This window comes from Lactuca saligna, chromosome 4 (genome assembly GCF_052625555.1).
Source record: "Lactuca saligna cultivar CGN05327 chromosome 4, ASM5262555v1, whole genome shotgun sequence".
In the NCBI taxonomy this organism is placed as follows: domain Eukaryota; kingdom Viridiplantae; phylum Streptophyta; class Magnoliopsida; order Asterales; family Asteraceae; genus Lactuca; species Lactuca saligna.
Window position 1 is genome coordinate 97,206,851 of NC_136420.1, and position 12,956 is coordinate 97,219,806.

The window sequence follows — 12,956 nt, forward strand, 5'->3', positions numbered from 1 at the left end:
ATAAAATTTTCTAATCTAGACATAGATTTTCTATATTCAATTCCTAATATGGACACGCTTCCATATTTTCCATATGACAAATTATTCTTAATAGAATCTTTTCTATTCATAATAATGTCGATATGGTCCATCCAATACCATGCTTTCAACTACTCACAAGCAACCAATCCTCGTCGAACTTTAGATTGTCCTTTGATAGTTGTTTAATTATTTTAGTCAAAACCAATTCTAGTCCCTTTTTCCTCTAAATGCGCTAGACATTTGGAAAATTTTAGAATGGTCAAACATTAAAGCATTTGCAATCGATCCTATACCCGAAGCGTATGGGACACGATGCATAATGTTTTATTCGCTATGTTTTAAAAATTCGAATTGTGAAAAGGAATGTCGTAATCATAATCGAAATTTTAAGAATACACTATGTACCTTTGACTAAATTTATTAACATTTCTCAACCTAAGCCTTTAGATTTCAAATGAAGCATAATATTCTCTCCCTTAATTATAGCAAAACAACCTTTCAACTCTTACAACTTTGCAAAGTATGACTCTTGTTTTCTATAATTAATATTGCCAACTTGCAAAACTTTCGATAATAATCATACAATCATAACTTTTATTCTCCCACTATCATGATGATTACTATAAAACATAACACTTATGCTCCCACTAGCTTCGACATGTATTCATAAACATCTTAACTTTCAGAAAAACAATACCTATTGAATTTCTTAAGTCCATGTTTCTAATACTTAATACTTTGATAATCTTTTATCAAGGCTTCTTGAACTTATACACCTTTGCCTTAGATAGTTCATATGTGTGTCTAAACTATTAAGACTAATTGCCAAACTTCATAATTCAAATCATGGAAAGGGATACCGTAACCATAATTGAATTCGAGAATGCAACTTTACAATCACTATCTTCTTAAAATCTTTCTTAGTGAAAGCATTTCCTCACAATCATTTTCATGAAGGAGGAAATCTTATGACACTTAGATTTAAAGCGGTGTATTTGTTCCTATCCATGTGAATTTGTTAAAACCAAAGTTTACGACAAATTCAAACTCATATGGACCGAACTTTCTTAATCTTGATTTCTTGCCTTATGGTAGCACAGCTGCCCACCACGTCTTCCAAGTAGTTAAGCATCTCATCTTTTCCTATCAATGTACTTTTCATTGATTAAGGTGCTTTGCCTTTTATGTGTTCAAATGAGAACTCATAGAACTCACATGCATAATTAACTCAATTTGAATGGCATAGAAACAAAATAACGTCAACACGATAGGTCGTGAACCTCAACTCGTGTGCTAGTGATGATTGATAAGGTTTATTTGATTTGTTCTTCAAAAAATTTTCAAGACCATTAAGACTCCCACTGACTCCTTGACATATAAGCTTCTTTTGTCAATAAACAATTCTTGACAAACAATTATTCAAGAGTTAGTGTAGTTTTTATCAAAACACTTCATAAATTGGTCCTAGTTGGCCTTTGTCTTATCCAAGACGTTACAACTTTCCACATTTGATGAATGTTATAAACCTTTAATGCTTTTCACTCATTGTCACAATCTTAACTTTAAGACTTGTTATTGGAACGAAGTATGATAGACTTCTTGATTTAACCATTTCTTCAATCCTTGATTCCTCTTCTTAAACATACAATTGTACTAAGACTCACTTAGAGGATCAATTGAGATATGGTTCTTAATCATTAAGACCAATTATAAAGCATAAAAGCTACTCTCCCTTCTTCTTAGAATGGAGAAACTCTTATCTTTCTGCCTACTTGATTCTTCTTATTTGTTTTGCTATTTATCTAAATCCTTTAATCAATTCAAAATTACACCTATTCTTATAAGTATAATCATATTTACTAAACCTTTAGTAAATCATGACGAATATCTTTGTTACTCTTATGGTGAACTTAATCAACACACAACTTTGCATGCTTGATTTCCTAGTTCTTCACTTGACACTTTGTCAACGAATTAGTCTAATTTCCAAATATGAAATTTCTCATTCATCATGCATCCGCGTTGCATGATTCCAAGTTTCTGTCCAATTGAAACTTGGGCGATGAGAAACTCTCCCTATTTGGTAAATTCTTGACATTTCCATAAATAACATAACTAAGAATCATATCCATTCGTTGTAGAAATATGCAAACATCAATTTTCACATAACGATTTCATTGCAAGGAAGTAAACAAATAAATAAATAAGTCAAACAAAATTTATTTTATTTATAAAAGCAGCGGAAAAGCATTTGTCCTTACAATGCACAATCTATTGAAAACTATGTAAAAAGAAAATTTCCAACAACTCTATCATAACTATCTAAGCTCAAAATCCAATCTTCAAGTCCATGAGATCGAGATCCATCTCTTGTGATTAGATTCATCTTGCTCTCTTATCAAGCTTCCTTTCTTTTCACCGATCCTTCAAAACATTCAAATGCAATCTTATCACATCGTGTATTAAGAATCAATGAATAGGAACTTAATGGAGTTAGATAGTGGATTCTTACCTAAATCGTAGTCATACTTTTGACTCTCCCATATCTTAGATCTCTTAGGTAAATAGGGCAACTTCGTCTCCAATGTCCCTTCTCTTGGCAATAAAAGCAAATTGACTCCTTTGGAACAACACATGGAACTACTTCAGACATCGCCTTTCTCTTATGATCAAACTTTTCGATCATTGCATGTCTTTCATTGCCATTGTCTATATCCATAGAGGTCTTGAAGGCAGATTCACCAATCAACTTTGCTTTTCTATTGCGCCAAACCATTGTTGATTCAGCAGCAATAAGCATGTAGGTGAGATCTATAAGTGTCACGTCGTGGTTCATCATATAGTACTCTCTTACGAACTCACTATACGAGTTAGGAAGTGACTGAAGAACCCAATCAACAACCATCTCTTCACCGACAACGGATCCCATCATTCTTAACCTATCAATGTGTGACTTCATCCCTAAGACGTGTGCACACACCGACTTGCCCTCTTTATGTTTACTTGCCAAAAGGGCTTGAGTGATATTGAACTTTTCAATTTTACAATCTTGTGGGTTAGGGAGAATAATTGGAGGAGGAGGAAGTGAAGCATGATTTCTTGTTCCTCGATCGAATCGTGGAATATCATCTTCACGTGGAATGCTTGTTCCACGGGATTTGAGAAGACCATAGTTGTCGAACTTTGACATCGGGAGAAAAACGAATTCAAGTTAGTTGATTGATTGAGTCCTTGGTAAATCACCCAAATGAAATTCCAAGGCTAGGACCCAACACAACATCCTACAACTCGGGAGAGGGATGCCGTAACCCAAATTGCAGAACATTTGAAGGTAAGTGAATGACGATTCACTAATTTCCACCATGAAAAACGAAAAAGAAATTTAAGTTTTAAATCTATGAAAACTCCTAGATCCTTTGAGATTCATTGAACATTTCAATGGCATGTTTAAATCTCGATATGCCCCTCTTGTTTGTGACTGGGATGCCGAGGATCACAAAGCGGGTGTGAATAACCATGCAAACTTACATGGTGCCCTCACATGTTACAATCACCTATTCGATGTGCCGGTAAACCACACACGCTCCACCGAACTATGACAAACATTGAGTCACCCTTTGCTACCTTGCTTAGAACCATTTAGTGTGCCGGTAAACCACACATGCTCCACTAACGTCTTCGCAAGGGCACAAAGTGTACTTTCATGGAATTGCATCGACTCACTTTGCCTAAGTAACTAAGATTGGGAATTTTATGAAAACATTTAGTTACTTTAATAATTCATTATACTTGTAATGGAAGGTTTCGTCCTATCCTACCCGTTCGGCTAACGACCCTCCACTAGTCAAGAGTGCGGTGGGTAAGAGTGGATACCCATTCAATCGCCATTTTATAGGCAATTTCCTTAAACACCCCTTATAGACCAGTTTCATGAATGAGGCCTACTAACGGTAAGACTGACTTTTAGTTATACATATATATAATGTTAGACTTTTAATGTTATATATAGTATAGGGTGTATTTTATAACTTTTAAAATACTATGTGGTTAACTTTAATAATTACACTTTTAATTCAATTAATTTGTTAACCTAAACTTTTATGGATTTATTAAATCTCTTTTAATTATACTCCTTAATTAATTAATAAAACCATAAGGGTGTGAAATGAACTTTTCAAAACATTTGTAGGGTTTTAGAATTTAACATTCCTAATTAACTTTTAATCAACTTTTAAATTCCAAAACTTGAGGGCAAGTTTTGAAACTTTTCAAAACAATTTAGTTTTAATCTCTCTTAAAATTTTCGAATTTATCCCATATAAATTAATATTTTAAATATTAAAACTCTTGATTTAATAATTATCTTAAATTAGGCTATTAATTTAATTATTAAATCATAAGGGATTATCTAAATCATGAGGATAATTACCATTTATACATTTAAGATATCCTAATCCCTTAAATATCTCTATAGATTTCGAAAATAAGGATAGGATAATGCAAAATCTATAATTACCATATATAACCATTAAAGGATAATTACAAGATATAGGATAATCCAAATCCCTAAAATTTAGGATCTTATCTTGGGGAGGAGGGTAATCTCGAAAATCAAGGGTTGGATAACCCTAGAATTCGAAAACTTGGTGGCTAAGGAAAGGGTTTAGGAAACCCTAACCAATTTCGAAAATCAGGGTTCAAGAACCCTAATTTCGAAAATCCAAGCTTCCTAGGGTTTATTGGCCATAAACCCTAATTTTTCAAGTTCATACATTTGTATCATGCTAATTGAAAACAAAACCAATGGCTTTGATACCACTGTTGGTTTTTATACAAACAATCCTATGTGTGCATGCAACCCTAGAATTGGATCTATGTTTTCACTATTAGATACACAACATTATGAACACATAAAGAAACCCTAATTCTAGCATATAAGTAATCATATTAACATAAGAATAGGTTTATAATATTACCTTGATTGTTATGTAGCAATAACAATCCCAAATCTCCTTGTATTGACTTTGGAATGCTTAGAGTCACAAGTGTCACTCCTCTAATGGCTCACAAACACCATAAGCAAATAGAGAAGGTATAAAGAGAGAGGTGAGAGGTTAGAATTCGTATCTAGGACCTCTTGGGAAGGGATTCACGAATTCATGACCCTAGGGGTGTTTATATAGGTGTAGAGATAGGGTTTCAGTCATTATCCTTATCTAGTTGATTATCCATTAAGCAACCAATAAGATAATCCTTGAATCCTTATCATACTCGAATTCTAAGGCTTTCCAACCTTAAATTCGTCCACCATATAAATAAGATAATCCTTACCTTATTTTGTAACTATCACATAATTACAAATCAGCCCCTCTAGTTTAATTAATTACATTTGATCACAAAACTAATTCTTAATTAATTATTGACCAATATTAATTAAACAAATATGATTTCTCCTTTAATATATTATTCTTATAACATATTAATAAATCATATTATCCTCTCTCTCTTTATTCATTTCTCCAATCAAGTTGCTTTGGTGAAGGCAACCCAAAAGGACCATGCACCATCGGGTCAAGTACATACCAAAATAGTTATGGACTTAGACACTAATCCAACAAAATGTCATTTAGACAATGAACTATGATAGTTATGTGGTAAATTGACATTTATGGGAAGCGTACTTTTATGGTAAGTTAGCTCGTATGACAATGTATCTTTATAGTAATTAACTCTTATAATATTTTCATTCTTAGAAACTACAATTATGTTTGATTAAAAAAGAAATCTAAGATGCCAAACTCCAATTTACTTAAGATCTAATTTCAACTTTTATGGTTTCCTTGTTGAAAACGATATCAATCTTAGAATGATTTTATTTATAATAATTCTAATGTTTATTTCTTGTTGGCAAAATGCATATTAAAATCTACTTACATGATACTCGAAGATTGTAACAAATGAAGATTAGCGATCTAAGTTGGTTTGACATCTTAACTTGTTTTATGCATCAAACAAACAGATACATGTTGAACTCCATGTGGTCTAAGATAACAAGCCGATTAAGACCACTATTGTTCATTGATACAATCTTCGAACATCCTATAAATATATTTTGATATTCATTTTGCCAACAAGAATCATATACGACATCATTTCTTTTTATTTTGAAAACCATCAAAAACCCTTTAAATGATAACATGAAAACATGGGAGTTACGAGCCAAAGCAAAAGAATAAAGTTTATACAAATAAAAAAGTTTATCTTCAACGTATTTTTTTTTTTCAATTAAGGAGATGTTTGAATAAATAATTTTTAGCTTATTAATTTATTGCTTATTTGCTTATTGTGGTGGGAAGAAATATATATATATATATATATATATATATATATATATATATATATATATATATATATATATTTTAAATATGTTTAGATTAGCTTATTGCGGTGAGAATAAACAATAAGCAATAAGTATTGTAAGTGTTTGACAAATAAAATAGCTTATATGAGTAAAATGAGCAATAAGCAATAAGCATTCCTCCATTGTTTATTAAAATCAATTTATTTGGCTTATTCCTACCGTAATAAAGTGATTTTTAAAGATTCCTATCCAAATACTTAAATTTGTTTATTGGGGTGAGATTAAACAATAAACAGCCTATTTTTCCCTATCTAAACACCTCCTAAATGACATCATTTATGCATTTGTATCGTAATTTACTTCATTCTCGTTATTTCCTTTAATTCTTTAATACATATTAGTAAAAAGTGAAGTATTTTCACAAAATTTTAAATTTGTTTCTCAAATTTTGGACATCTTCTTGAAATCCCGGAGTAATTAATTTTTCTTGTGTCCGAAGGGTTTAGTCTAAAATCTAAAAGCAGAAATATAAATAGAAAATGTAACTTTTGTCAAAAAAAAATATATTTTATGTAACATAAAATTAATACTAAACGGTAAGAAAAAAAAAACTCATAAATAACAATTATCATTTTGAAAATTTTGCAAATTGCTCAAAACTTGATTATAAAAACATAAACTAACATTCGTAATGATCTATGTGATTTTTTCGAATAATATAATATGATTTTCACTATCACAATTACGCGTCAAACCCACTATCTAAGTTCTTTTTTGTTCTTTTCATTTGTTTTCGTTTGGTACCAGTTTCCCACAGCTTTTTTTAAGAAAAAGTTTTATTCCAATGCATGGGATGGGACCTTAAAAGAACTTCATTTTCATAATATTTTTTTGTTATAAATTGATTTTAACAATTGGGTTTTTAGCCACTGGCTAACATATGTTCAAAGACTCCATAATATTGTATAAAATAGTATATGTGATAATTTCAGTATATTAATATGAAAATAGATCAATTTTGTTAAACTTTATTTATTAAAAACGTCAAAAATATAAAATTTTCGTTATTTTATTGTAAATCGTTAACACTTATTATTATTTTTATACTTATATATAATATTCATTTATAATTGTTATATAAAACATTAGTAGAATAAAAAATATTATTGGTTCAAACCAACCGAAAATCATCACATCATGATTTCGATTTTTTAAGGGTACATACCATAAATTGTCACATCATTAGTGAGCACACAAGCACTATTACACCCATAAAGAGGGAAGAAGGATACACAATACAATTGAGGGGGTACGTTTATATTTCCCTTTATAATTTGTGTCTCTTTGATATGATTTTTTATTCGAGAGTTTGTTTGAATCCAACTCTATTAGATTCTGACTATTTCATACAACAAATAAACAAATCTTATTTAGTCTCATAGCCTTTAATAACCTCTAATAACGCTTCTTATTGAATTTGAAAAAAAAAAAAACCATATGTGTTGACTCAGTAATACATTTAGTCAATCAATTATTATTCAATCAACAATTTATCAAACAGCCTTTTAATTATTTTGATTCAAAAATTGTTTGGGATACTATTAGTAATTACTTGGACAATACCTATGTGGATGCTAATAAGACTTTTAAGTTATTATTTTAAATAACTTCCAACCACTTTAGCAATATCTCACTCGTGTAATTGATATTTGAGTTAGAATAATTGAATAATTGTAAAGAACTTATTAAAAATCAACGTCGTTACTAACTTTCTCCGTTATAATCATCGAGGCTTGCCTGCACAATACTCGTGTAAAGTTGACCAACTCCAATATTTGATGCCACTTTGACATGGTCTTGGTAAACGCTAAAACACCTTTCAAGTCAAGCAGCTATATTATATTATATAATATAATAATATGTAGTAGCCTATCTTACTTTTCACCTTTCGCAACTAATTTCCGTGAAAAAAAATTAAGGCAACATAAGTCGTTGCGAGTTAGTCTTTTAGATTTCAATCACTATAAGTTATACTTAGCATGTGTTAAAGCAAACATAACTTTTTATTAACCTAGCTAAGATCCTATGCACTTTGTAGAATGAATTTTCTTTTATTTATATGGTATGTGTTAATAAACTAAAAATCATTTTAAAAAGCAAGATGTTATTTCATGTTGTATATGATGTCATCTAGATAAATGAGAAGTCACGTTTGACGTTAGTTTCACCCAAAATTTATGCCAAATAATTCCTAAATATATTGAAGAATAGAACATTAATCTATATACACATTGTATCTTTTTACGATTTTAGAAAGTTTTTCACTTCAAAAAAAGTTTTGTTGTTTACTTGTAAAAACATGAAACATACACACATTTACAATATAACATGTGCCGGTATTTATGCATAACATACGAGAGAACCAAATAACATTCTCGGATACATGAAACATGTCATGGTTATAGTATCAACAATGCGAAGCATGAATACGAATATGCCTTGGGATAATTACAAACAAAACAATACATCTTACACCAGAGCAAAATTCCAACAATATATAGCAAATAGCACCAACATGCCAAATATAAACATAACTAAAACATCATACCAAATATAGCCGAACATAGCATTGGAAAATAAGAAAAAGAAGCAAATTGTCTAACCACCAACATACTAATATAAACATAGTACTTTCCAATCGTACAAATTGTTTGATTGTGCCGGAGAGGTTGGATATGTGACATTTTTAGTAAAAAAATGGAAAAAGTTTTTGTCTAACAAGAAAATAAACGTGACAAACAATACATAAGAGTTAAATGAAGTATTATTCTTTGATATTGTGTATATGACCAAATTTTGAATCATCGTCCTTAATAAATAAAGGTTTTTCTTATCATATATCAATCTCTCATGAGGTTTGATATTTATTATTTTGTAGCATTTTTAAAATAAATATTATTTACTTGTCAAATTTTGAATTGTTTTATTTTTTAAAATTAAAGTCATATAATTATATATGTAAAGTATTAAATATGATATATATGATATTAAATTGTAATAAATACGATTCTTCGTTTCTTATTTTAGATTTGTACATTAAAAAATATTTTATGTTTACATTTTAATTTATTGTTTAATCTTTTTTTAAATCAACCCGTGTAATACACGGATTTCATTCCTACTTTTTTAACATTCCAAAGCAAAGCAGCAGTTTTTATTTATGGTGTTGCACTATAAACTTACTGACATAGTCTATTAGATGTTATAATTTGTTACATATATGTATATTGATCTATAAATTTACTTAATTTATTAAGAGTGTTGTCGTTACTCTTATAATGATTATATGTATCGGTTAGCATTTATTATTTTTTATGGAACGGACAAATCTAATATAATCCTTAACTATTCATAAATCCACAAATAATTTAGGGACCATAAAACTATTTACTTAAAATATATATATATATTAAATAAATAATAATCTAATAAAACAGTATGTAACATAAATTGGGCTTCTATGAAAGATGAGCAATAGAGGCATGAGAACCAAATCTCATATAATAGATATTCACTTTGAAACATTTTTGATAATGATAGATTTACAATTGAAACCTTCAAATTTGAAATATTTATATAAACTTTAAAGTTATAGAAAGTTCCTCCCTTCGTTGTCTAAGTAATCCACTCTCTCGTTCAAAGTCAAATATCTTGTGCATAAAAAAGTAAAAGGCGACTTATTACATATACAATCGAAGGAAACCCCACAGAAATTTCCTACAGGCACCCACCATACCCCATATATATATACTACTCTCATAGATCTTACCTGCTCAAAAACCAATACAACCAGCGAATCAGGGGTCGACCTAGAACACACTTTCACTTCGCTACAAACATACACTAATGGCGAAGAATCTGCCATTGCTATGCGTATTGCTGCTTTCCATTTTTAGCCTTAACTCAATCGTTGAAGCCAGGATTCGACATTATAGATGGGAGGTTAAGTACGAGTTCAAATCACAGGATTGCTTCAGAAAGTTAGTCATCACCATTAATGGAAGAACACCTGGTCCATCGATACGCGCGCAGCAAGGCGACACCGTTATCGTTGATCTTAAGAACAGTTTGTTGACTGAAAATGTCGCCATTCATTGGCACGGTATCAGACAGGTACATAAACACAAACACAAACACAAACACACCGGTTGATTTGAATCGATTTGATTAGTATTTGAAGATGTACGTAACTGATTTGTTTTTGATTCATGATTTCGCAGATTGGAACTCCATGGGCTGATGGAACGGAAGGCGTTACTCAATGCCCTATTTTACCAGGAGACACCTTTAGATATATGTTTGTTGTTGACAGGGTAAGTAAAGTAATCCCTAATCGCTAATCCCTAATCCCTAATCCCTAATCCATAACATTAAGAACACATACGCAGAGCTATTTCAACAGTTTGTTATATCAAATTTGAAATTGGTTGAATATGCAGGCAGGAACTTACATGTACCATGCGCATTACGGGATGCAACGAGAGGCAGGATTATACGGATCGCTCCGGGTGGCGCTGCCGGACGGAGAAGTCGAGCCCTTCACTTACGACCATGACAGAAGCATCATCCTCAACGACTGGTATCACAAAAGTGCATACGAACAGGCCGCCGGCCTTTCGTCTGTTCCCTTCGTCTGGGTCGGCGATCCTCAGGTATTCAACTGCTATAATTCACACACAATAATCCAATCACATTTTCACTTTTCTTCGATTCATGAAACACTTCAGAATCAGTTCCCTTTTACGTTTTTCACTAAATCAAAATCTTAATAGTTAGATCTGGCTAAATTGCTTCCAACACAGTGTGAAACGTAGTTTAATTTTCTTATATTCTATCATACTTTGTTTCCAGTCACTGTTGATTCAAGGAAGAGGAAGATTCAATTGCAGTACACCGGGAATTGAGGCCGGAAAATGTAACGCCACGAATCCTGAATGCTCGCCGTACGTTCTCACCGTCGTTCCCGGAAAAACTTACCGGCTAAGGATCGGAAGCCTAACCGCTCTAGCCGCTCTCAGTTTCGAAATAGAGGTAAAAGTTAAAACCAAAATTCTATTTTCATTAGATTTAAAAAAAAAAAAATACATAAAAAAAACAACAAATTGCTTATTTTATTTATTTATTTATTTTTGTTTCTTTGAAAAACCAGGGTCATAATATGACAGTTGTTGAAGCCGATGGTCACTATGTGGAACCATTCATCGTAAAAAATCTTTTTATTTACTCGGGTGAAACTTATTCGGTTTTAATTACTGCAAATCAAGACCCATCAAGAAATTACTGGGCAGTGTCAAAAATGGTTAGCCGTAACAACTCAGTCCCAACCGGTTTAGCCATCTTCAACTACTACCCAAACCACCCAAAGCGGTCCCCACCCACGGTCCCACCAAGTGGGCCCTTTTGGGGCGCGATTGAACCCAGGGTCAACCAGAGTCTGGCAATCAAATCACACCCTAATTATATTCACCCAGTCCCACAGACGTCAGACCGGGTGATTATTCTTTTGAACACACAAAACCGAATCAACGGAAGTGTCAAATGGTCGATTAACAATGTCTCTTTTAGCCTTCCTCATACACCATATCTTATATCACTTAAACATGATTTATTACACACATTCGAACAGACCCCACCACCAGATGTAATCAACGGGTATCAAACTTATGATATAAATACGGTGGCTCCAAATGTGAACGCGACTAGTAGCAACTCTTTGTATAGATTGAAATTCAACACGACTGTTGACATTATTTTGCAAAATGCAAACACGCTGAATGTCAATAACAGTGAAACGCACCCATGGCATTTGCATGGGCATGATTTTTGGGTTGTTGGATATGGAAGTGGGAAGTTTAATGTTTCGGAGGATCCGAAGAGGTATAATCTGGTGGACCCCATTATGAAGAATACAGTACCTGTTCACCCGTATGGGTGGACTGCTTTGAGATTTGTAGCGGATAATCCGGGGGTGTGGGCGTTTCATTGCCATATTGAGTCTCATTTTTTTATGGGTATGGGGGCGGTGTTTGAAGAAGGGATCGAGAAAGTGACGAAATTGCCCTCGTCTATTATGGGTTGTGGTGATACCAAAAGATTTATTAGGCCTTAGTTTTTATTATTATTATTATTTTATTTGTTTTAGTGTTTCTATGAATCTTCATACTTGATTTGAACGTAAATGTAAATTTTTGCTGCTTCTTTTGTATAAAGGATGAATGATACCACATTTAATCATACAGATTTTCTATACAAGTATTTAAAGCTATGGCATTTGAGTCTTATAAGAATAACAAGTACTAAATTTCGAGGAAAAAACATCTGTTATGATCAAAACAGCCACAAATTAAGATAAGAAATGTATGTAAAACAATATTAACAAGCTACACTTTATGGGCTATATATTAAGAATAAGCCATGCCTATAGTTTTTGCATGCTGTGTTGGGGGAGGTTGCACAAATTTGGGTTTAATTTATCAATGATAGTTTTGGAATTTTGGATATGTTAATGGATAGA

At 31.9% G+C, this 12,956-nt stretch overlaps 1 protein-coding gene across 1 annotated transcript; it reads left to right on the plus strand.

The window, feature by feature from the left end:
* Window positions 1-10,200: 10,200 nt before the first annotated feature.
* LOC145042441 (Cupredoxin superfamily protein) lies at window positions 10,201-12,676 on the plus strand. Its single transcript, XM_078990860.1, has 5 exons — window positions 10,201-10,555; window positions 10,663-10,755; window positions 10,882-11,094; window positions 11,294-11,473; window positions 11,592-12,676. Exons 1-5 carry the CDS (start codon window positions 10,289-10,291, stop codon window positions 12,549-12,551), a joined length of 1,713 nt encoding a protein of 570 aa, XP_078846986.1. The 5' UTR covers window positions 10,201-10,288; the 3' UTR covers window positions 12,552-12,676.
* The last annotated feature ends 280 nt before the right edge of the window (window positions 12,677-12,956 follow it).